At 41.0% G+C, this 26,289-nt stretch overlaps 1 protein-coding gene across 2 annotated transcripts in view; it reads left to right on the top strand.

Moving 5' to 3' along the window:
• The window catches only part of Actr2 (ARP2 actin-related protein 2 homolog (yeast)), a 39,222-nt gene extending 13,720 nt beyond the window's left edge, over nt 1–25,502 (top strand). For both annotated transcript variants that reach the window (XM_005385691.2, XM_005385690.2), the window contains 7 exons: nt 2,083–2,298; nt 5,021–5,093; nt 9,739–9,875; nt 10,994–11,143; nt 13,661–13,806; nt 19,425–19,557; nt 22,935–25,502. In XM_005385691.2, coding sequence (XP_005385748.1) covers nt 2,083–2,298; nt 5,021–5,093; nt 9,739–9,875; nt 10,994–11,143; nt 13,661–13,806; nt 19,425–19,557; nt 22,935–23,105 — 1,026 coding nt within the window. In that variant the 3' untranslated portion in view covers nt 23,106–25,502. The remainder of the gene's footprint in view (nt 1–2,082; nt 2,299–5,020; nt 5,094–9,738; nt 9,876–10,993; nt 11,144–13,660; nt 13,807–19,424; nt 19,558–22,934) is intronic.
• Nucleotides 25,503–26,289: the final 787 nt, after the last annotated feature.

The raw sequence follows: 26,289 nt of genomic DNA, 5'->3' as shown, positions 1-26,289 counted from the left end.
GACTTTTTGAGTTTGGGTCAGACATTTGTAAGCCTGTTTTCTTGCATGGCGTAAAAACTATTCTGTCAAAATAAGATTAGACTTATTGTAGACTGGTTTAAATAATACTAGTTTTATAAACCAACTAATTACCTTATCTAACACAAAAGAAGATATATTCATTATAGGGGAAAGTAAGTGACAAGGTAGAGTATTAAATTAGATTCGTTACTGACCAAAAGTTATATAGATTTCTCCCTTAACATTTTATTAAGCAGTGTTTAAAATATATACTTATCGCCTAGATTTTTTTTTTTTTTTTCTCTCGTACCAGGAACCGAACTCACAACCTTGCGCTTGCCAGACAGGCGCTTTGCCGCTGAGCTAAATCCCCAGCCCCTCACCTAGATTTTGACATTAACATATAATACTGATGTAACACATTCTGTCTATCCATCCCATGAAACCATCTTGGTTTTTTTAATGTACAATATTTCAAAGTACCAGTATACTTCTCCCTAAATAGTTCAGCATATGCATGCCTTCAGAAATTCAGATTTTTAGTTCTGTGTTTCCTTCCCCTAAAGATTCTAAGCAGTTAGAAGTTTAAAAATTTGAGTATTAAGTTATGCGAAAATAAACTTTATAAAAAATTCGTTGCAGCAGAAAGTTTTAATGAACATTTCAAGTTTCTGCTCTCACTTTGTTTTCCCTTGTAATACTGCTTTCAGTGGATTTTTCAGAAATCTGTTTTTTAATAGATTCACCGTCCTGGTTTTCCCTGATTTGGGGGTTTTTTTTGTTTGTTTAAAACTCATATATTTCAAATCTCCATTTTAAGTCATCTCATGTTAATTTTCTGCTTCTTTATTTCCCTGTACTTTCAACTTGATATTATAGCAAGTAAGTAGTATCTGCTTCTGATATTTTAAAAACTGAGGCCTGGGGATGTGGCTCAGTAGTAGAGGCCTTGCATGCCCAAGCCCTGGGTTCGATCCCTAGCACCACAAAAAAATTTAAAAATAAAAATTGAGTTTGTCAGCACATAAAGAAATTATTTAATGTCTTGGTTCTCTGGGTTTTAAATAAATTTGAATTCTAGGACACAATTAGTCTTTTACATTTAAAACTTGATTTTTCAGTTGTGGGTCTCTTAAACATGATCTCATTGGAGATAAGAGTTGAGTATTATGCTTCCTATGTGGTAGTACAGATTTCCAGTATTATACTTTAAGATTGCCAACTTGACCTGTAACATAACTCCAGAGAATGAGTTGTTTCATTATTCTTACTTTTTTATATCACTCCAAATTTTCATTCATCCTGATAAGGCATACAGGGTGATCAGAAAATACAGTGCCTATTTACTTTTTGAAAAATTATAAAAGACACATTGCTATTAATTCCTCTCAAACTACTCCCACATGATTCAAATACTCTTGGCAAACGTGTCTTTTACTGTAAGAAGTTTTGTAATTTAAACGTTCCGCTATTTTTGATCACACTTTATGTGTGGAAGTATAAACTAGTTCAGACATGTAGATAGAAGTCTATGAAGTTTATGTTAACTGATACATAATGTATAGAATAAGAGAGTCATTTTCTTTTTGCTTCTTTTATTGTTTTATAGTACTTACATTTATCATTTTAATATTTAGTTCAAAGAAATGTGCTGGATGCATCAAGCATTTTTCTGCAAGATTTTTTTCCCTGATGTACTATTTCACATATCACAGGACTTATTTTTTGAACATTTGAGCAAAAGAAACAGATGAAATCTCATAAAAAACCTACCAAAATATGAAAAGTGGGGTTTATTTGTGTTATTGCTCTTCTTTTGGAAGCGTGTATTAAAGGTAAGGTCAATTTATTGATTTAAACCACATATTACATAAAAATTGATTATCTGTGATTAAACTTCCCAAGACATTTTTCTTGCAAGAAAAGATTTGTACCTTGTGGAATAAAAAACTTTCATGTGAAAGTACCAGGATTAAAATTAATTATTCCCAAATTTTCTGAAATACCATGGGAATATAATTTTCTAAAACTCCTTTATGTAAAAATTTGAGTGGTCTGAAGCTTGGTATTATAATTTTCTAGGATCTTATGGTTGGTGATGAGGCCAGTGAATTACGCTCAATGTTAGAAGTTAATTACCCTATGGAGAATGGCATAGTACGAAATTGGGATGACATGAAGCACCTGTGGGATTATACATTTGGACCAGAGAAACTCAACATAGATACCAGAAACTGCAAAATCTTACTTACAGAACCTCCTATGAACCCAACCAAGAACAGAGAGAAGATTGTAGAGGTGAGTTTTAAGACAAGGTGTGTATCTGTGCATCTATGTAATGTTATGTTGTCAAAACTTTGCTTTTCTTATTCTTGGCTGTGGATTAAGGGAATAAAAATAAGCTATTTATTTTGCATTTGCTATAGGTTGAGCATCCGTAATCTGAAACCTAAAACATTTTGAGTGTTGTCATGATGCTGAGGAAGTTTTAGGTTCTGGAGCATTTTAGATTGTGGCTTTTTAGATTAGGGATGCTTAACCAGTGAAGTCTGTACAAATATTACAAAATCATGAATGCTTTTTAATTCTAGCACTTGGGAGGCGGAGGCAGGAGGATTCTGAGTTCAAGGCTGACCTGGACTGCATAGTGAGACATTCCCAAAAGAAGAAGAGAAACATCAACTGTATGGTTGTATATATGAGACCCAGATCAGGAAAAAAGGATGAGGCTGGAGGCAGAAACTTGAGTCTTCAGGATATAGATAATACTGCTCATCAAAATGTAAGAGTAGACCGGAATGATAAGGCGAAGGACTGCAGAGAGCTAGGCAGAGCCAGCAGGAGATCACAAAGCCTGATGAAGTAAGCAGTTACAGAGGAAGTAGGGAGCAAGAGACTACATTCCTCAGTGTTTAGATAAGCTTTCAAGGCTTTCCTTTTCTTATATATACTACAAGGTAGAAAGTTTGGATAGTTAGCTCTCTAATTAATTTGCATGTAAGTATTTTGTTTTATGAACTTTTTAAAAAAAATTTTTTATTTTTTTAGTCTTTTTGAGACGGGGTCTCGCTATGCAGTTCAGGCTAGCCTTGTCCTCACTTCAGAGCCCAGGCTGGTCTCACAACGATTCTCCTGCCTTAGCTTCCTGAGTGCTGGGATTACAGGCATGCACCACCATACCCAGCTTTTATGAATATTTTTAGATGATGATGGAAGTTACAGAAAGGGTGAGAAGAAACTACTTTAGACAATATTTTAAAAGTCTGAGTTGAAACTCAGGTTTTTCTAGTTTTGGCTTTTTGGTTTGTTTGTTTGTTGTTTTTTTTTTTTTTTTAATTTTGGTACCAGAAATCGAACTCAGGACCTTGTGCTTTCCAGGTAGGCACTGCGCCACCGAGCTATATCCCTGGCTGGTTTTGGCTTTTTGTTTTTATTTTGGTTTTTTTTTTGTGACTGGTTTACATTCTGTTGCCCAGGCTGGCTTGGAATTCCTGGGCTCAAGAGTTCTTTCTGCTTTAGCCTCCCTAGTTCCTGGGTCTATAGGTATGTGCCACTGCACCCAGCTGAAATTTAATTTTTGTATTATGATTTTGGGAATTTTGAAGTCATGCTTTTAGTTACAGAATCAATATATCGCTTACGATTCATATTTTAGTCCTTATTTGTTTGTGAGTGCAAATTTGGCAATTACTGATAATGTTGTACTTTAATCTCATCCAGAAAGTTGTTTTAGTAGTAATGTACTTTAATGGTCTTACAAGTAAGATCAAATTACAACACATTTAGCCGGGTATGGTGGTGCATGCCTGTAATCCAGCACAGTGGAGGCTGAAGGAGGAAGATCACTACAAGTTTAAGGCCAGCCTGGGTACGTAGTGAGTTGAAGGCCAGCCTGAACAGACCCCCTGTCTCCAAAAAAAGAAAAGAAAAATTGTAACAGACTTTTCAAAAAGGTAATACATATATAGTAGTTTCATCCCCATAATGGGAAATTTATTAAGGATAATGGATTAAAATATTAGTTGAATGTCTAGTTAATTGACAAATTTGTATTTCGGAGTTGTAAAACCTAAATTCTGTATAATTCTTGGAATCAGTAATAAAAATTCTAACTATCTGAACGTTCAGAGTGACGGGCAGCCCTACCAGTCAGGGCTGTGCAGGGCTCTGCAGGAGTGCTCACCTGACCCCAGGGGAGGATGGGCGGGGATGCGCAGTGCACCAGAGCCCCTCCCTCCGTGGAGGCTCAGTGGGGTCAGCCTTGGCGGGCGGGGGGCTTGGAACCTAAGGATTTTTATGTCTGCCACCTTGTAAAGTGCTTTGATCTTTGTCTGTACCATCTCATTTTACTTTTGTGTGTGTGTGGCGCTAGGCAAGCACTCTGCCACTGAGCCACATCCCCAGCCCTGCATGTGTTAGCATTCGTTTGTGTTTTTGACTGGAGGGAAGAGAGCCAGACTTGCCGCCCAGGTTGAGGAGAGAAATGGGAGGCAGTGACTGCAGGTTTCGTTTTGTTTGTGGTACTGAGGATCAGAACCAGGGCCACTCTGTGTCTAAGCTACATCCGCAGGGTCTTGCTCAGTTGACGAAGCTGGCTTCTAACTTGCAATCAGCCACTGTGCCGGGCTACAGTTTGTTTTTGAAAGATATTTAGCCTGATGTGGTGGTACACATCTGTGATCCCAGCAGTCTGTAATGCTGAGGCAAGAGGATTGTGGAGGCCCAGGCTCAATCCCCAGTGGCGGGGAAGAAAGAAAGGAGGAAGGGAGGAAGGAAAATCTGCTTTGTAATACTTCTAATTGCTTGGAGACTCAATATGTGTCTGAAAACATGTGCTCAGAGTTAGACCTCTGAGACAGCAGGTCTTCGCAAGAAGAGGTGCTGATCAGAATGGAGGGCTCTTTAGGTCTCTGGTTCTATTTTGGTGAATGTGTCCACTCTCTTGAGATTGACCGAAGCATATACATTTGTATCATGTAACTTTCTAAATGCCATTTCTTTTCTTTCTCTGAATTTTCAGGTAATGTTTGAAACTTACCAGTTTTCTGGTGTGTATGTAGCCATCCAGGCAGTTCTGACTTTGTATGCTCAAGGTGGGTGAAGCTTAACTGTTTCAAAAATTAATTATGTTTTATGCCAGAGAAAGTTGATTTTTTTTTTTTTAATTGTTACAAATCCCAGGAAAGAATGTATGTATGTATTTTTTGAGACAGAGCCTTGCTATGTAGTCCAAGCTGGCCTTGAAATCACTGTCTAGCACAGGTTGGTCTCAAACTTGTGGCGATCCTCCTGCCTCAACCTCTTTAATGCTGGGATTACAGGCGTATTGTCACCATGCTCGGCCACAAGCACAGTATTCATATACCACATTTTGAAATACTTTCAGAATCTCTGTCATTTGTCATTGTGTACATTTTTGCTTTATTAGGCTTTGAGGATTTAAGGTAAAAGAGACATGAATCTTTTGTAGCTTTTTGAGACAGAGTTTCCCTTTGCAGTGCAGGTTGACGTCAAACTCGTGGTGAACCTCCTGGTTCAGTCTCTCGAGTGCTAGGATCACAGGTGTGTGCCGCCATGCCTGGTGCCACACATCTTTTCAAAGTACTGGATATTCCCTCTTTTAAGCTATTTAATTTTTTATCCAATAGAAAATAAACAAGGAATCTGACTTCAGAATTGGCTTCAGTTAAAAAAAAGATCCCAAAAAGTTAGCACAGAATTATGCTTGTCAAATACATAGTAGATTAAGTAAAGGAGAAGATAGACGTTTGGGAGTGCATTCCTAGTTTTGAGGGGAATTTAATGAAAGGATCTTCTGTACTGTGTTCTCTTGGTGTTGCCATTAACATCTGCCTCCTTGTCTACTGGGTATAAGACACTGGCCATGGTGTGCAAAAGTTTTTTGAATTTTGATGGTGTAGGAACTTACTGAGAATTTATGGGGTTGGGAAATGTGCCATGGAATCTTTTAGGCATTTGAAGTATAAAGATACTCTCCAGGAACCTCCATGGGAAAGAAAGATTTTGAAACATAATTTGATTTAGCAGGTCAGAGAACCTTCTTGAAGACGGCACTATCTAAGCTTAGTCTCAAGTCTTATTAGTGTGTTTATGACAAATATGAAGTTTTTTTTGTAATTGCTTTGGTTGGTTCTTTTATAACTTTAAGAACTTAATTTTATAGCGAGCTGATTCTACACATAGATTCATATAAAAATCCTCAAAATAGATAGTGGGTTAAAAAATACCTTTTGCTGGGTGTGGTGGCACATGCCTATAATCCCAGGGCTCAGGAGGCTGAGGCAGGAGGATTGTTGTGAGTTTGAGACCAGCCTGTGCTACAAAGCGAGCTCAAGGCCACCCTGAACTGCAGAGTGAGACTCTGTCTCAAAAAGGAAAAAAAAATAAAGAATATCTTCAGCTCTACGTGTAGATACCTAGAAGAGATGTTTTATTTTGTTTTTCCTTTTATCTTTTTGAGATAGGGTCTCATTATGTAGTTCCGGCTGCCCTTGAGCCACTTTGTAGCCCAGGCTGGCTTAGAACTTGCAACAGTCCTCCCGCCTCTGCCTCCGGGGTGCTGGGATTACAGTCGTGTGCCACCACGCCTATAATTGTTTGGAGAGAACAATCTTGCTATATAGTCCAGGCTGACCTTGAACCTCACTACATAGCATAGATGGCATCAAACTTAGCAATGAACCTCCTTCAGCCTCCCCAGTGCTGGTATTACAGGCATGCACCACCACTTGGCTGGGCATTAAATTTTTAAAGAAATGTATTTATTCGCCAAATGGGGCTTGCATTCTGTTTTGTATTAAGGATATAACAGTAGGGTAAAATCTCTTTGCCCTTAAAGTTATTGTAGTCCAGTTGGGCAGGGTAGCACACACCTGTGACCTCAGCTACTTTTGGGAAGCTTAGGCAAGAGACTCATGAGTTTGAGGTGGGTTTGGGCTACCCAATGAGATGCTGTCTCTAAAAAGCAAAAAATAAAAAGGACTGGGGATACAGCTCAATGGTAGAGGACTTTCATAGTATGTAAGGGCTTGAGGTTCAACCCCTAGTCCTGCAAAAAAGAAAAAAGAAAGGAAGAAAAGAAAAGAAAAAAGATGATTGTCCAGCTGTAATTTTTCTTTTGGAGAATGAAGCAAAACTCAGTTATTTTAGAAGGTGGGAGGGAGTGCTTATACGTTTTACATCTAAGTAAATATTTCTCTTTTGCCATACTGGGGATCGAAACCAGTGAGTACTGAGCTACGTGCCTAGTCCTTTATTATTTTTGGTTTTTTTTTTTTTTGGTTTTTCTCTGGTACCAGGAACTGAACTCACGACCTTGCGCTTGCCAGGCAGGCGCTTTGCCGCTGAGCTAAATCCCCAGCCCCTAGTCCTTTATTATTATTGGCAAGCATCTCAGTAAGTTGTTCAGGCTGGTCATGAATTTTGTGATCTTCCTTCCTCAGCCTCCCAGGTAACTGAAATTTGATATGTAGCCACCACATGTGGCTTCAGAATTTATTTTGTACATAGTACTTGGGGGAAAAATATATTTAAAATTTTTTAAATTTTTTATTTTTGAGACAGGGTCTTGCTACAAAGGTCAGGCTGGCCTTGAGCTCACTTTGTAGCCCAGGCTGGCCTCAATCTCACTGATCCTCCTGCCTCAGCCTCCTGAGTGCTGGGATTACAGGTGTGAGCCACCCCCATTCCACCCCCAACAGTGATTTAAAAATGTGTGTTTAGCTGTCTAGGGCACACAGAATTAAAGAGGGAATAAGTAGAATTGGGAAAACTGGGTTAGAGGTTATAGTGGTTAGAGAAATTAGAAATAGAAAGACAAGAATCCCATTAAGCCCTAAAAGAATCAGTAGGATAAAAGTGGAAGGAAATGGAAATGCAGTGACAGAGGGGGTGGCCCTGGGAGTGAATCACGTGTGTTCAGAGAAGGGCCAGCATGAGGTGTACAGGAGAGGTAGGAAAATAAGGGGAGCTGGATGGGAACGGTGTTTGGGAAATACTTTAGTTGGTGAGACTGGGAGTATTTTTTAAATAATTGTGATACAGATGCCTTATTTTTATTGCAGTGGACATGAAAAATAATACCGATTTAAAATAGAGATCTGAATAAATCTTTAAAGACATTAGATACTAAAATGTATTGTCTTGGTTACTTTTCTCTCGTTCCTGGGACAAAATACCCAACTCCCAAAATGAAGGAAGGAAAGGTTTATTTTGCTTACAGTTTGTGGAGGTTTCAGTCCATACTTGGCAGGTTACAAGGCAGAGTGGCACATGGCAGAGGGCTACAGCTCATGGCCGCAGAACACAGCAAAGCAACAAACCCACACAAGGGAGGAATGGCCCCAAGCAGCCTCTTCCTCTCCCTGACATATGCAAACTATCCACCCCAGGGCGGGTGCAGCTCTCACACCCATAATCAATCAAACTTTAAAAGCCTGCCCCATGGCCGCATGAGGCTTTGTGGACACACAGACACAAACCATAACATGTATGTAAATTTTTATTAAGAAAAGGGAGAATGCCTATTCGGGGATAAGAAAGTGAGGAAATAAGTTATAAACGGTGCATATTCCAGTTAAATTTTTTTTTTTATTAAAAATGCAAGTCAGGGGCTGCAGATTTAGCTCAGCAGCACAGCACCTGCCTGGCAAGCATGAGGTCATGAGTTCGATTCCTGGTACGGGGGGGGGGGATAAATAAATAAATAAAATAAAAATGCAAGTTAGAAAAAGTTTATTTTTCCCCAAATTAACCCTGATGCAAAAAAGTGAAACATCAACTTTTTGCAGCCATTTCTCCTTTTTCAGTAGCACACACAGGAAGCAAGGCAACTTTTTTGCTGTTCTTTAGTTGCAGAGTGTGTGGGGGTTTTTGTTGTTTTTTGTTTTTTTAAATGGAGTGTCACTGTGCAGTTCAGGCTGACCTTGAGCTCACTATGTAGCCCAGGCTGGCTTCAAACTCATAGCAATCCTCCTGCCTCAGCCTCCGAAGTAGTGGGATTCCTGGTGTGCGCCACCACCCCTGGCTGTTTTGGATGAATAACTGAAGTGATACTTGGGCAAGATTATTGTTGTCCAGTTTTTAGCTATCTAGTATCAGTAGACATTTTCCCAGAACAGCGCAGATTTTTAATTATACTATGTGACAGAAAGAAAGAGCTAGATAATTTGAACAGATTTATCAACTTGTAATACTTTTCACAGTTTTTGTAAAAGCTATCTATGGAATTTTAGAAAACTTCACTTTAAAGAAAGTGATCAAAATTAAATTGGAAAGAAGAAAAAAGAATTGTACCAGTTTTCAGCCCTTGGTCTCAGGGACCATTTCTCCACATCTCCTTGGAAGCACAGGCTCAGCCTAAGTCTCACAGGTGGCACCCAAGAGGACTATAATATCTGTGCATTAGACTTTATCTGTGTGTTAGAAACAGATTGACAGATTGCCGCCGGGGATACAGCTCAGTGGCATAAGCACCTGCCTGACGAGCACAGAGTTCTGAGTTCAGTTCCTGGTATCAAAAAAAAAATCACTTTGTAAACTATAAAAATGTAATATGAGAGTTAATAAAAAGCCTTTAAAAAAAAAAGATACAGATTGCAAAAGTAAGTAAATAGTAAGAAAGTACATTTTCTAGGTTGGCTCCAGTAGCACATTAGCAACTCGCCGGCTTGGTTTTCCAATTTGACTTTCTCCTGAAAATGTCCTGGTCTCATGTAGGTTTACTGACTGGTGTCGTGGTGGACTCTGGAGACGGGGTGACTCACATCTGCCCAGTGTACGAGGGCTTTTCTCTCCCACATCTTACCAGGAGACTGGATATCGCCGGCAGGGATATCACCCGGTATCTCATCAAGGTGAGAGAAAGGTTTGGTGGGGAAGGTGTCTTGTGTGGATTGCCGCACAGCCTCTGGGGTGCAAATGAGAGCCCTTCATCTGCTGCTGCTCAGAAGTGCTAGCTGTGGTTCCCATTGGATTGCATGTGGCTTTTACCTGCACTTGGGGTTAATTCTCATTATCATCATGTAGGGAGATAATGAGAATTACAGTCCAGTCTATGGCCACACCACCCTGAATGCGCCCAATCTTGTCTGATCTTGGAAGCTAAGCGGGATTGGGCCTGGTTAGTACTTGGATGGGAGAGAATTATAGTACAGTACTCCTACTCGAGCCCAAAAATCTGTCTGAGGTAACCAGAGAGTTTCTGCAGAGCGTGCAAACATTAGGGGAGTCGTCTTTTTCCTTTTTTAACAAAAGGCCCAGTTATGTTCACAGTGTTATGCCGTTTTCTTTCAGAAGGGCTGGTTTTAAAATAACATTTTCTATCATTTAAAAAATAAAAGAGTTGGGTATGGTAGCACATGCCTGCTACCTTAGAAGGCTGAGGCGGGAGGATCCCTCGAACCTAGAAGTTCAAGGCCAGCCCAGGCAGCACAGATGAGACTAGCTTTAAAAATGAGAATAGATGGATAGGAAGGAAGGAAGAGAGAAAAAGGAGAGGAAGGGAAAGAGCAAGCAAAACAGAAAGACTAGGGACTGTATCTTCAAGTATCCTAGTTCTTTTATTTAGTTGTTTAATACAGACCTGTGGGTATTCCATCAATACGGCATTGGTTGAATGAGCAAATTGTAGGCTACACATGTCTACTGCTAGCATAATACTCATTCATCAGTGTACTTTTTATTATTTATACTGTCTAAACATTAACATGCAAACGATACTCTTAAAAACGGGGTTTTTTTCTGGGTTGTTTTCCACATTTATTATTCACAAACTGTTAATTCTCTTATGCGATAAAACTGAAATGCAAATCCTTTTATGACAAGTAAAATCCCCACCTCTGAACTATCCAGTAGGAGCAGAAGATACACTACTCATTGTACTAATGGGACATTTTAAATGAGCACTAATAGCTCTTGTGGAGTGGAACTCATTTAGATATACTGTGAACTTAACTGCTGCTTTTTGTCCTAGCTGCTCTTGTTGCGAGGATACGCCTTCAACCATTCTGCTGATTTTGAAACAGTTCGCATGATTAAAGAGAAGCTGTGTTATGTGGGGTATAATATTGAACAAGAGCAGAAACTGGCCTTAGAAACCACAGTGCTGGTAGAGTCTTACACAGTAAGTATATCCAGTGTGTGATATATGAATATTTGGTTCAACACGTTCATGACAGGGCTGTAATTCATTTCTCTCTGCTGGGTGTGATACCTGCGTGACTGTCCCATGCATGACTGCACCACTTCTACCCCAGTGATACAAACTGCCCGATGGGCAGTCAGGTGTGTACCACCAGTAGCTCATGCCAACGGGAACATGTTAAAAATGGACATCTGTCATTATTAGTGTCTGCTTAAAGACCTTTTCTTAGAATCAGTCTTTAGTTTTTATGGCGCTGGGGGTTGAACCCAGGACCTTGTGTGTGCTAGGCACACACTGTACTACTAAGCTAAATTGCTAGCCCGTGGAATCAGTATTTCTGTTTCAGGTTGTTATAACATGTTTTATGTGTGTCTTTATATTAAGATTCTATGATTTAATTATTTTTGGAACTGCATAATGTAAGTTAAGGCAAGAATCACAAAGTATTTCTACCTTAAAATATAATTAGATTTATTATTTTGAGATTCTAGAATCTGGGTAGTATTTCTCAGCATATGTTTTACAAAGTGATTATTTCCCTGACATGTTAAGAGTTTCACAAAATTAAAAAGAGTTAGAGTTACAGTTACCAGGTAAATTAGGGAGATGATTGATTTCACTTGCCTGCAGGACTTCTCAGATCCTTTGATATGCTAATATGTACTCAACTGAGAGACTACAGTATGCCTATTTCTTTTTGGGGAGGAGGGTACTGGGAATTGAACTCAGACCTTGCACTTGCCAGGCAGGTGCTGTGCCACTGAGCTGTATCCCCGGCCCTATTTCTTAAACTTGGTAAACTACAGGACTTTTCAGAAATAGGCCTAGTGATTTAGGAAACATACTTTGGGAAGTAGTCCTGTCAGAGTATTGCTTTACTAATTCAGTAGGTGGCAGCCTTTCCTGACTTAATATTTTCTTAATGAGGTGTTCACAACAAATACTAACCTCAAATTGTTTTTCGTTTTTTGGTTTTTTTCCGGTACCAGGAATCGAACGCACAACCTCATGCTTGCCAGGCAGGCACTGTGCCGCTGAGCTAAATCCCCAGCCCCTAACCTCAAATTGTTAACTGAGACTTGATTTAGTTATTACTAAAATGAAAGAGTAATAAACAATAAAAGCAAGATTTTTGGTTTTTGCTTTTTTGAGACAGAGTCTCACTGTGTAGCCCAGGGTGGCCTCAAACTTAGACGCTCCTCCTGCCTCAGCCTCCTGAGTGCTGGGATTGCAGTATTCTTAAACTGTATGACCCATGTTAGTTTTACATATTCACAAATATGTGCAAAATGGCAATTTAAATTTTTTTCTATTTTTATTTAGTTTTTGGTGGTGCCAGGAATCTGAGTTTGCAGGCATGCTAGGGAGGTGTTCTACCACTGAACTGTATCCCCTGCCCCAAATACGTAATCATTTTTCAAGTAATGGTAATTTCTTTAAAGGTATCAGTCTGAATACACAACAGAACTCACTCTGTAACTTGATGCTTTCCAGTTTGCCTTGGACTGTCCAAAGCTTTCTCCACAGTTTCTAACTTTCTAATTTTCCACATTCTTGAACTATTTGGAAGAAATAGCAGACAATGAGAGAAGTGAAAACATAAAACATGTTATTTCTTCCCTCCTTTCTCTAACAATACAAAAATACATACACGCATGAGACCGCAGGCCAATGGGCGAGTGCAGGTGAGGGTGACCGACATGGGAGAGGAGCTAGAAACAGCGCAGTTCATGTGAAGGGCATTCTTGAATTTCAGAAAAACGTGATTCCTTATATGTATCTTCAAACAGTCTCAGCAGGCGTGGAGTCTGTTTTAAGGAACATGCTTTTGTGATACTTTGTCATACTGGAAATACAAATATTACAGAATATTTAATTAAAATTTTATGTTTATAAGTGATTACTGTGAGCAATGTTAATGTAAAAACATTCTCGTATTTCATATAGAAATGTGTCAAAACATATGTAAAATGTTATTTCAGTCAGTCTAGTGAGTGGTGAGAGGGAGCTTAACATAGGTGTTTCTACATAATACTTGTCTTAATTAAATGGGAACACAACACGAACTGTTTTCCATCTGGGTCATGTTACGATGTTGGAACTGCGGTTGCTTGCTTGCTTGCTTGATTTTTTGACACAGGGTCTTGCTGTGCAGTCCAGGTTGGCCTTGGGCTCACAGCAGTCCTCCTGCGGTGATGAGAGCCTGGCGGTGGCAGTGCTGCTGCCCCTGCCCCGCGTGTGCGTGTGTAGTGTCATGGCACAGGCCTTGGTGATTGCCCTGTGAATTACACTCATACACAGCATGGAGCTCAGTGTGTTACTGGAATATATTTTATTTTACCTTTGTTTTCCACTGAAATATTTAGCGGGAAAATTACTGCTTTTAGTGTTTTTTTTTTTTTTTTGGCTGTAGAAGAAAAGTGCTAAGATGTTTTCAAGAACACAGAAGTTTGAATAGTTCTTACTGACTGGTACGTGGTTATTCTTCATTCCTAGCTCCCAGATGGACGAATTATTAAAGTTGGGGGAGAGAGATTTGAAGCGCCAGAAGCTTTGTTTCAGCCTCACTTGATCAATGTTGAGGGCGTTGGCGTTGCTGAGTTGCTTTTTAACACAATCCAGGCAGCTGATATTGATACCAGGTACGAAAGACATGGTGGTTTCTCAATTGTTTATTAGAGAAAATGGAACATAAATAATTCCTATGAGCAAGTTACCCGTTACCTCGTGTGTTTTTGGTTAAAGCAAAGTAAGTTCCGTCGTGTTTGCACTGCAGCATTGGGCCTTTGCCCGGAGCTGTGCCGGTAGCCTCATTTGTGTGTCCGAGAGGGCATCTCCCTGAGCTGCACGCAGACCTGCAGAGCGCTGGGTGCTGAGGCTGTCAGTGCGCACCCTACACCTGACTACAAAACACGCCCTCCCAAGGCTGCTCCTGGATGTTATGGAACCCGAGTTACACTGGTCTCAGAAGCCACTTTAACCTTACTTTGAAGTAATTTCAAATCTAGAGAGAAGTGGAAAGAGTAATTTAGGAACCTCATATATATCCTTTTATTTAATTTCACCATTTTACTAATTATAATGTTCTGTGTATTTATCAGTTTCCATTTTTTTTCTGAACCATTTGAGAGTAGGTTGACTATCAGTTTTCCTTAGGAGTTTGTGTTTCTAAGGAAGAAACACATAGTTGCAGTGTAGTTACTGAGGTCACATTTGTTACTGATATACTTTTACCTACCATCCATCCCATTTCATCCATTGTCTTTTTTTTTTAAGAGGGAGTCTTGCTATGTATTTCAGGCTGGCCTGGAACTCACTGTGTAGCCCAGGTTGGTCTTGAACTTGTGGCAATCCTCCTACCTCAGCCTCCCGAGTGCTGGGGTTACAGGCGTGTATTACCATGCCCGGCTCCTCTTGTGTCATCCATGCAGTCTTTCTTCTGTTCCATGTAGGATCAGATCTCCAGGGTTTAAGGTTTACATTGTATTTTGTCCTGTCTCTTAGCCACTTTTTTTTTTTTTTTTTTGGTAGTGGTACTGGTAATGATTTAACCAGGGCCTTTGCACACAGCTGCATCCTGCCTTGCTACACTTTTTTTATTTCTAATTTTGAGGCAGATCTTACTTAGTCACTGAGTTGCCCCAGCTTAGCTTGTCCTTGTGATTCTCTTGCCTCAGCCTCCAGAATTCTGGGCCTTCTCATTTTTATTTGGAGACAGTCTTGCTAAGCTGGGCGCCTTTTATCAGGTGTATTTTTTTCAGTCCTTCATGACTTTGACATCTTCACAGAGCACAGAGCAAGTATCTTAAGGGTTTTAATTTGGCTTTGTTTTCTCATAACGGCGTTGAGAGGATGCACTTTGGCGGGAATACCGCGTGCTGTCTTCTCCGGGTGTCACACCCGAGGTGACGGCTGTTTCTTATCAGTGATGTTAGATTACATTCAGAGAGTTCACGGTTTTCCACAGTACAGCTTTACTACTTCTCTTTTCCTAGTTACTGTGTAATGTGGAGAAATACGTTGAGAGTATGTAAGTGCCCTATTCCTGATCACAATCCCTCCCTTCTGCATCCATTCATGATCCCTACTTCAATCCATGTTTATGGTTAGGGCTACAGAAAGTATTTGTTGGGTGTATATATTCTCGGAGAGAAGCTATTACATCAGAGGATAAATGCATTTGTTGTTGTTATTCTTGGGTTACTGGGATTTCAATCCAGGGTCTTGCTTAGTTGTCCAGTCTGAGCTGGAACTTGCAGTCCCCTGCCTCAGCCTCTCAGAGTACTGGGATTACAGATGTACACCAAAAGAAAACTTTAATTGACAAATTAAATTGTGTGTGCTTGTGGCATACAACATGTTTTGGAATATGTGTATATATTGTGGAATGAATAGATCGAGCTAATTCCTTGATAAGCAGTTTCTGTAGTGAGAACACTCACTGGTTTTTAGGTGTCTCGCAGAATGTTAGATAATCACTGTGCTGTGCATTAGAGCTCTGAAGCTTTTTCCTCTTAACTGAAGTTTTGCCTCCTTTGACAACATCTCTCCACTTTTACCCCAGCCCCTGGGAATCTACCACTCTACCTGGACTTCTCATATAAGAGATGGTGCAGTATTTCTCTATTTTTTTTTGAGCAGTGGGTACCAGGAATCGAACTCACGAGCTTGCGCTTGCCAGGCAGGCGCTGTGCTGCTGAGCTAAATCCCCAGCCCCTGTTTTGCTTTCTGGAGACAGGGTCTTGCCTCAAAGCCTTGCCAGGGTGGCCTCAAACTCAGTCCTACACAGCCTCCCAAATGCTGGGATTATAGGCATGTGTGAACACACCCATATGTCTCTTCCTTTTTAAGGCTGAGTAATAGTCCATTGTGTAGATACCATTAAACTGATTTCAAATCCTGTGGGCATATGTTTAGTAGTAGATTGCTGAATGTGCTATAATCCTATTTTTTATATTTTGAGGGACTTTCTTTTTTGGGGGGGTCTGCTGGGAATCAAACTCGTAACTTTGTGCTTGCCAGGTAGACGCTGTATCACTGAGCTAGGTCCCCAGCCCTTGAGGGACTTTCATACTGCTTTTCTCTCCTCCCCTCCCCTTCCTTTCCCTCCCTTCCCCTCCCTTCTCTCTCTCCCTTTCTTTCTTTCTGTTTCTTTTCTTTTCCTTTTCTTTTCGTTTTGTTTCTTTTCTTTTCTTTCAAGACAGGGTATCACTGTGTGGGTCAGGCTGGCCTCGAATGCCTGACCCGTCTTGAGTGCCAGAGTGATCCGTCGGAGTGATCCTCCTGCCAGAGCCGTCTGAGTGCTGAGATTACAGATGTGCACCACCGCGCTTGCGTTTTCCTTTTTCCATATTCTGAGGATTGCATTCAGGACTTGTGCATGTTAGGCCAGTTCTCTACCACTGATCGGTACCCCCAGGCCCTCATACTGTTTTTCTTAATGGCTGAATCCATGTATATTCCCATCAGCAGCATACAGGGGTTCCCTTTTCACTATGTCCTCACCAACACGTGGCTTCCCTGTTTGTAATAACCATTCTAAGTGGGTGTGGGGCACACACTTGTAATCTTGGCCCTAGGGAGACAGGCAGGAGGATCGCCACAAGTGCAAGGCCAACCTGGGCTACACAGTGAGTGCAAGGCCAACCTGAACTACATTCCGAGACCATGTTAATAGTAGTAGTAGTAATAATAATGATAATAATGCCATTCTAATAGGTGTGTAGTGTTATCTCATTGTGGTTTAATTTTCTTTTTCTGATAATTAAAATTTTTATCATATAGCAGTGCCATTTGTATGTTTTTGTTTTTGAGAAATGTCTCTTCAGTTCCTTTGCCTATTTTTTAATTGGTTTATTTTCTTAGAGTTCCGTAATTAGAGTTCCTTCTGTGTTTCGGATATTAACCCTTTATCAGATACGTGCTTTGTAGGTCTTTGCTCCTGTGTGTGGCCTCTTGGCTGTGTCTCCTGTGCTGGGTGGTTTTTTTCCAGTGTCAGTGCATGTGTTTCTGTGAGGTATCACCAGCACCTCTCTCGGGGAGGTGTGCCCTTTCTCCACCCCCAGGTAACAGAGGAGGGTCCTTGTGGGCCCATAGCCTGCCTTGTTGGAAGTTTTGTCAAGTTCATTACTTCTTTATCAATCTGCTAAGTGGGAAATTGTCTCAGTGTAGTTTTAGTTTTCATTTCTATGTTAAGAGTGAAGTTGAACGTATTTTTATATGCTTTCACAGACCACTTTTGAGAGAGAGACCACGAATGCATTGTCTCTTCATTGCGTCGCTTTGTTTGTTTGTTTTTCTTCCAGCACCAGGAATCGAACTCACGACCTTGCGCTTGACAGGCAGGTGCTGTGCCGCTGAGCTAAATCCCGAGCCCCTTCTTCATCGCTTTTGCCTGTTCTTTTTTTTTTTTGGTACTGGGAATCGAACTCAGGACCTTGCACTTGCCAGGCAGGCGCTTGTGCCTCTGAGCTGTATCCTCGGCTTGCCTATTCTGTAGAATTTAATTTTGTCTTTTTTTTTTTTTTCCAGTGTTCAAAATTTTGTCTTTTAGCTTTGTGGTATCTGTTACAGATATTTTCTCACAATTTTGTTATTTTGTCTTTTGCTTATGGTTTTTTTGGCCATGTAAAAATTTGTTTTAATTTAGTTGTATAAAATGATTTGCTGGGCATCATGGACTGTGCCTATAATCCCAGCACTGAGGCAAGAGGATCATTTCGAGTTCAAGGCCAGCCTGGGTTACATAGTGAATTCAAGGCCCCCCTAAACTATATATGAGACCCGATCTTAAAAAACAAACAAAAAGAGATTTATAATATTTTCATTGCATCCAGAGCTTGAATCGGTTCGAAAGTGTCCCGATACCCCTGTTATAGAGAAATTCCCCCCAAAGTATTTTGTGTTTGTTTACCTAAGCCTGAATTAAATAACCACCCGATTACTTTTGGTGGGATGGTTGTGGAGCCAAGGTAATAATAGAAATTAATAAAAATAATAGTTACTCATAACAAACAATAAACCCAATAGAAAATAATAAAAAACTGAATCTAGTGTTCATGACTATGGTAAATTGTTCATGGTGGGAATTTAGGTGGTTTCGTCTCTTTGTTTAATGTTCACTAACAGCAGCAGCAGTTAAAAGTGTGTGGCTGTTGGTGATTGCAGTTTCGGCATTGCAGAAGCACCGGAGTCAGGCTCGGTGCCCTCCCCGCAGAGGTTGCGTAGGAAAGTGGCGCTGCTCGGCGTTCATTTTGTGTGTTCCCATGTTGAAGACACATACAAACATTTTGTCTTCGTATTGCATGTAGCCACACTTCCTGCTTGGCGTACGCCACCTTCGCCACAGTTAAATACAAAAACAGTAGAATGTAGGGTTGTAGTAGCCTTAGCCTTTGAGGCCTTAAAGAAAGTGGAAACTTAGCAACCAGTCTGAGTTGTGTAGCACTGATGTTGTTAGCTCCTGAACTTCACTGTGAGATTTCCTCAGATCCTCACTCCTGTTACTTTTATTACTTGTGCAGCTGTTTTAGAGTAGGCTTTCTGGTGTCCTAGCCAACAGTATATTTAAGGAAGAAAAATGGCACTGACAGAAGAAGAAACACATCATTCTAGCCAAAAATAACAGCAGATAGCCTCAAAGCAAAGGAACAAAAGAGAAGCTACAAAAAGTAGAAAAATTGAGAAGTCAAAGAAGTATATGTGTAAACAAACATATTTCCATTGCTCCAGGGAAGCACTGTGATAAGGGCGAAATGTGAAAGTTCATAGCGTAAACTTTTGTCAAATAAAAGACTCCATTGCCGAATGTGGTGGCCCTCGCCTGTAACCCCAGCACTCAGGAGGCTGAGGCAGGAGGATCGTTGCAAGTTCAAGACCAGCCTGGGCTACACCATAAGCTCAAGGCCAGCCTGAACTGCATAGTGAGACCCTGTCTCAAAAAGACTCCCATAATTACATCTGTGAGAAAGTATGTCATATACTATTAGAAGCATTTTAATCCAAAGTATAAAAAAAATTTATCTGTAGAGGAGTAATAGCAAACATTTAGACCTATGAGTGAGGTCTCCACCACCACAGCCCTCTGAGGCTAGCATAAGTAACAGTGACCCTGGGGGTGGGGGGTTGGGAAGGCTGAGACATGAGGATCACTTGAGCCCAAGAGTTTGAGACCAGCAGAGTGAGACCTTGTCCCTAAGAAAAATTTTAAGAAAATAAGTAACAGTACCTCTGAGATAAAATAACTGTTGTATTCCCCTAGATCTGAATTCTACAAGCACATTGTACTTTCTGGAGGATCTACTATGTACCCTGGCCTGCCGTCACGGTTGGAACGAGAACTGAAACAGCTTTACCTAGAACGAGTTTTAAAGGGAGATGTGGAAAAACTCTCAGTGAGTAACCCTAATCCAAAATTCTTTTAAACCCCTGTAACTTGTGACTCTTGACTACCACTAGAGGGAGCAAGAAGTCTTCCTAAACACGTTCCTACTACTGTGCGTAAGCATGGCCTGGGAGCGCTATCCCCTGGTCAGGGGTGCAACCAGGGGACCTCTATTCAGCGGATGGAGGTGGGTGAGTCGAGCGTGCCTCTGGAAGCCTGGGACAAGCCTGCTGTGCTGTGGATGGAGAAATGCCCAGTACTGGGCTGTTATTTTGTTCGATGATTTTTCTGTTTAAACTTTTTTTTGGAACAGGGAGTTAAACTCAGGATCTTGTGCCTGTCAGGCAGGTGCTCTGCCACTGAACTACATCCCCAGCCCCTGTTTAAACTTTTTGGATATGCAATCAGTATTCAGCACTACTCTCAGTCTGTCTTATAATTCTGACTTTAGGTTATTTTCCTGGATATTTGTTGCCTGTGTCTTAGCTTCCTAAGACATGTGTCCAGTTCTTTTGCACCTCTGTAGCTATCGTAGCTGTTGAAACTTCAACTAGAAACTGCTGGCGATTCTTTCTGGCAGGGTTTCCCCAACTCCCAGCTCTGGGCCGTGTGAAACACACTGCATGTGCTGTGCACTCAGCCGAGAGTCTTCTTGTCTTGAGTTAGCCTCAGCTTTGTCCCGCTGTCTTTCGTCAGCCGTTACAGATAATGCAGTTGCACATTATGAAGTAACAAATGCTTTGGACACACTGATGTTACGTCTTTCGTATGTGACTCAGGTTACTGAAATGACATTGCGTATGGGCCCCTCAGATACATTAAACAAGCTAATAACTGGAAAGGGGCCACATTGTCTAAGTACTCCACTCGTTTTTCTGGCTTTATTGAATTCTAATTTAAAATCCATCTGAGGTGATCATTTATTCAGCAGCCCTTTTTCCCCTGCAATGTTGGGGGTTGAACCCATTGCCTGGCACATACTGGGGAAACCTGCCACTGAGCTACATGCCCAGTCCAGCAGGTGTTCGTCAAACTCTATCTGGGTGCCAGCCACGGTCCAGGTGCTGGGGACAAACAGAACTGATAAAACCCTGCTTTGCATCTAAACAGTGTATCAGTAGTGATAAGTAGTATGAAAAATAAAGTTAGACGCTAGAAAATGGTGGTGGGGCAGGTGGTGTGCTTCTTAATGGCCCTGCGGTCAGGAGAGACTTGTCCAGTGAGGCAGCTTCCATTCAGAGACCTGCTTCTAGTGACACCGCAGGGGACTGTTTTCTTTGAGACAGGGTCTCGCTCTGTAGTTCAGGCTGGCCTTCAGCTCACTATGGAGCCCATGCTGGCCTCAGACTTGCAGCAGCTCTCCTCCCTGAGCCTCCTGAGTGCTGGGATTGCAAGCATGTGCCACCACTCCCAGCAAGATGTTGAGTTTCTTTTCTTTTCTTCCTTTTTTCTTTTTTCTTTTTTCTTTTTTTTCTTTGCTTTTCTTTAATAAAAGAAAATTTATTTAAAGGTAGGGAAATGGGGGAAGAGAAAGATGACAGCTACCCGGGATGAGTAGGGAGTATGTGAAAGTGAATTACTCTAAGATGTTGCATTCCTTTCCTGTCTTTCCAAAGTAGAACTGATAACCCAAGTTGGTTGGCGTTTTGCCAAGTGAATGTAAGGGGGAGCTAGGACAGAGTCACCAGGGCCGGTGTCAGGAGTAGTGGAGTGGAAAGAAGCATGCAAACCAAGAGTAGGTATGAGAAGAACCTGGAGATCTGTGGATGCGCACAGGATCCCGAGATGCCGTTGGCAAGGAGCGGCGGTGGGGGAGTAGTGAGAGGGTGCACTGCACGCAGCCCTGCGTCCTGGGAGGCGGGAAGTAGAAGCAGCAGTGAAGAACAAAAACCCTGGGTCCTCCCTTCAGGGCAGGGGGCAGTGTGAAGGAGGAGCAGGGGCCAGCTGAGAAAGCTGCAGGGGCGGCAGTGGCTTGGGAGGAGAGGGCTAGGGTGACTTCCCTCAGGGAAGCGGGGTACACATGGCAACCCCTATGACGTTTATTGGAGCACACCAGGCCCATTTGTTTACATAGTGTCATCCATTGTCACATACTGTTTCTGGCTACTTCCAACTACACAAGGGTTTTTGTAGCTTCCAGAGACCCTAAAAGCCTCAAGTATTGTCCGGCTTTTTATAAAACACCTGTGCAGCCCTACCTAAGAGCAGAAAAGTAACTGAGACAATTAGGGCAGGAAGTTGGCCTCAGAACTGACAAATACGTAAACTGGTGTTTTCCCATGTCATAGATTATCAGATCCCTACAATTTGTTTATGTAACATAAACACATAAATTCAGAATGGAATAGCAGGATTTTTGACATGAAATAAAAACTGCAGTGTTATTTTAAGGTTTCTCTTTCAGATTTTGACCAACCCTCCAGATTAGGTTGTATCTTCTTAGACAATAATAGCTACAGAGTATAAAATCTTTCCCAGTCAGGCATGGTGGCTCAAGGCGGCAGTCTCAGCACATTTGAGGCTGAGGCAGGAGGATCGTTGCAAGTTCGAGGCCACCCTGGGCTACAAAGTGAGCTCAAGGCCAGCCTGAACTGCATAGCGAGACCCTGTCTCAAAAAGACAAAAAAAAAAAATCTTTCCCAATTGTCTTTTTTTTTTTGATAATGGGAATCAAACTCAGGACTTAGCACTTGCCAGGCAGATGCTGTGCCACTGAGCTGTATCCCTGACCTCCCCCAGTTGTCTTTAATTTTAGTTGCTATGTTCATTTTCTTCAACGTCCCCATGATTTCTTTTGACCATATTTGGCTTTTTTATTTTGAGAACATTTCATGCATTTGAGACAGTAGAAAATGAACTTTGCTTATAAGAAAAGCACTTTAGGACTGGGGATGTAGCTTAGTGGTAAGAGTCCATGCATGGCGTGTATAGGTCCTGGGTTTCGTCCCCAGCACCACAAGAGAAAAAAGAAGAAAAGAAGCTCAGTGTTCCTCTTTTGCCCTGGACGGATATCATAGGGTGTTAGACCTTGAGGAAACCCTGCCCGTCCCCTTTTCAGGTTTGAGTTAGTTCAGAGTTGAGCCGTGGGATAACCTGCTATCCCCACCTCTGCTCCCAGGCTCGCAGTAGTGCTTGGATGTGTAATTTATCCTTCAGATCAGCGCCTTTGGAGAGTGAAGGACACTGGTGTGAATAGGACTGTTTAAGGACTCTCGGATGGATGTTTCTGAGTTTGGGGCAGACGTCACATGGGAAGTACCGCAGATACCAAGTCATGCTGTCGTGTTTCTGCCACAGCACTGTTGTGCAGGCCATGTGAAAAGGTGTTTTCACACAGCGGAAAGCACTGTGCGCATGTCACATCTCACTGTCCTCTCTCTCCCTTAGAAATTTAAGATCCGCATCGAAGACCCGCCCCGCAGAAAGCACATGGTCTTCCTGGGCGGGGCGGTTCTGGCAGACATCATGAAAGACAAAGACAACTTTTGGATGACCCGACAAGAGTATCAGGAGAAAGGTGTCCGAGTGCTGGAGAAGCTGGGTGTGACTGTTCGATAAACCCGCATGGCTCGTTCCCGTCACACCACTCACGCTTTCTTTTTTCCTTTATTGGCAATCTTTGAACTCATTCAACTCCAGGACATGGAAGAGGCGTCTCTGTGCCCTTTGACTGGAGAGGTCAAGTTTGATTCTGGTGTCTTGGGGAAGCTTTGTTAAACTTTTGTTCCTGTGGGTAAATCTGGCTGCTTAATGCAACCGCTTCCCTACAAACAAAACCAGAGGGCAGAGGGTCTCTGCTGCTTTGTTTCTTCTGAGTATGCGTTTAGATCACTGCTGTAGCTTCTTATTTTCACTTTACTGCTCTAATGCTGCTAGTTTTAGTCTTTAGCACAGTAGGTGGTATGCCTGATTAGCATAAGAACTTTAACGGAGCTTTTACACTTCCCCGGGGTGGGGCGGTAAGGGCGGGGTGGTTGCGCAGCCCTGAACCCCTTGGGGCATCTTCTCTCTGGTGTGGCGCCTGCAACAGTTAGTGCTGCAGCTCTAGGTACCTTCAAGCTTCTCCTGTTAACATGTTAGGGCAATGTTAAGCTCAGAACTAAAGTGTTTTGGGTAGGTTATTGTGTGGTGGGGCAATGGGTAGTCTCTCTTGATGATCATTTTTGAGGTTTTTTTTGCAAGTGGGGGTTGTGCAGAACATGAGCTTTATTTACAGTACTTCGATTTGGCAGGTTTTCTTCTTTTGGTCTGCCTGGAACTGTACGCATATGATATAACAAGTGTAATATTTCATTACCATGTGGCTTAGGGATTTTTTTTTAATTGACCATGTTAGCTGGGACTAGACTCCATAGAATCTCTCAGTGGAAAAGTAACATTTAAGTATGCTTTTAAAAATAAATATTCTTTTATTAATTCAAATTACAGTGCTTACGAGCTAGTGTTTTCTAAACGCTTCTGTTTATTCTGGAAGCATTAAGGTAACTCAGCACCCAGTACCATTTCTTGCAAAGAATTATTTCGTATAACTGACCAGTGCTTATTTAATAAAACAAGCAGTTACATGTAAATGGTTACTGGCAGTGGGTTTTCCTTGTTGGTGTAAAAATTACATTGGAATGTGGGACTTGTTGCCAGTTGTGATTCCCATTTGCTTTTTGTTTTGATTTGAGACCTACAAGCAGAGTAAAATTTGACTGTTTAAAATGTTGGCCAAAAACAAGATTTAAATGTCTGTACTGAAAACTAACCCTAACTTCTAATTCTCAGATGTGTTTTATGCTTGCAGGAAGAGTGGTTGGGATTTGTAAACGTCAGCAAACTTTCCTGCCTGTGTCAGAAAATCCTATGAATCTTACCAGTGCTGTTATCTGAAAAAACATCAGATAGTACCCAGACATGAGTTCTCCCTAAATTTGAAAAATAATAAGAAATCACATCATGCCAAGTGTAAAATACACATTATTTTTCTGTATTTTAAAACATTCTTTACTAAAAATGAGTTTGAAAAGGAAAGCCTTAATTTTTTGGACGACTGAAATCAGAAATTGGCTTGTCTCTTTGTATGAGAAAATTAAAAATTGGTTTATATGAAATAAGCAGCAAAAGAAGTTTATTTTTAGTTACACAGTTCTGTTAATACTGTTTTTTGTCTGTTTTACCTCAATTTGAACACAGAAGTTGGTATGCATGCTGGACATGCTTGGTGAACAGCCCTTGAACAGTGTCAGCTGGATTTGGGGGCGTGGCTGTCAGAATCACTTTGGAACCCTAAAGTGTCCCTAACTCAGACACCGTACTTGCAGCTGCTGCAGCCGTTTGAGGCATGGGCTGATGCAAGGACACGCGCTGTGTGTAGGGCCCGTGTCTGCTGACTCCTTAGTTCAGGGACGTGGATTGACTCCTGGCCTTGGGTCGTGACTTTTTGAAATACAGGAATAAGAAACAACCAAGAATGGGAAGAACTCTTAATAAGAAAACTAACTCTTGTCATTTGTCCCATGAATGTAGAATTTGTTTTTATTTTACAATTGTGCTAATGAAATGCAGTTAAAATGGTATATTAATATATGTGTGATAATTTAGAAATTCCATTTTATGATTTCCCTGTCCTAAGGTGAAATAATACATGTCATCATTGGGAGTTGGGAGGTGTTCTGTTCAGTTGGAATTGTCTCCTACAAGTGGGGGTGGTTTCTGTTTTAAAAGAGATCTGATTTTTAGCTCCTGAAAACCCATTGTCACGTAGATTCCAATGATAATTAAAATCACCAATGCCTTGAAGGGTTTCTCAGAAAACATGGTACTGCCTGTCAGCTTCTGCACAGTTCTGACTGAGCACTGTCAGTGTCTGGAAAGTATGTTGAAAGATCGATGACAAGCTCAGTATTCTAAATTGAATGCAAATATACTTCTTACTGATTCAGAAAATAAAATCAGATTTTTCAAAGTAAATTTGAATTGTGTCTTTCTTTTAATCATTTTTCTCATTTAAAAATTTTTATTCATACTTTTATTTTTGAAGAGAACTAATGGTGAGAGAATTCTGGCTTTTGTTTTCTTCCAGCAAACCTTTGTTTCCCAAGACAGTTAAGGTGGCTTTTACAGAATTAGCAGTGCTAATAGTACTGTATGTAGTATGCCTCTTTTTAAGGACATTTAAGCTCATCTGCAACTTTTAGATAATTTTTAAAAAACCAAGTAAATCAGAATGAAAGGATATTTAACTGACTCTGACTTGCTTTTATACTAGCCTTCAGAATGATTCTGTATTTTGTCTTTTCCTTCTTCATGAACTTGTGAATTGATAAAAGGTGAAAGATTTATACACTTGGAAGAGAAATGGGACTTACACATTGGAGCCTCACTCCCCCGTCATGAGCAGTCCCTCAGTAGAATGACGTGCTCAGTGTCCCTGGAGAGTGTGCCTGGCTCCGCATAGTGGTCGTTGTGAAATGAATGACTCCGTGCTCTTTTTTTTTTTTCACCCTCAAATTTTGATTCCCATATAATTGGGTTTACTGAGTTAAGGTTAATGAAAATAAGCTACTTTATACATCTGTGATTTACACACTAAACATGTTTAAAGAATCCTAAGGCATCTTTCTGCTCACTTTAGCGTCTGAAGTTAGGAAGAAAGGAGCTGTTGACCCACAGTTACTTTTGTTTACATCATTTACACCATGGCTGTGACAGAATCTGTTAACTCTTACTATAAGTATTTCAGTTAATATTCTCTTCA

Source organism: Chinchilla lanigera, unplaced genomic scaffold (assembly GCF_000276665.1).
Source record: "Chinchilla lanigera isolate Chin_1 unplaced genomic scaffold, ChiLan1.0 scaffold00023, whole genome shotgun sequence".
Classification (NCBI taxonomy): Eukaryota; Metazoa; Chordata; class Mammalia; order Rodentia; family Chinchillidae; genus Chinchilla; species Chinchilla lanigera.
The sequence above is the reverse complement of the archived record's forward strand: the minus strand, read 5'-3'. Positions and strand labels throughout refer to the sequence as shown.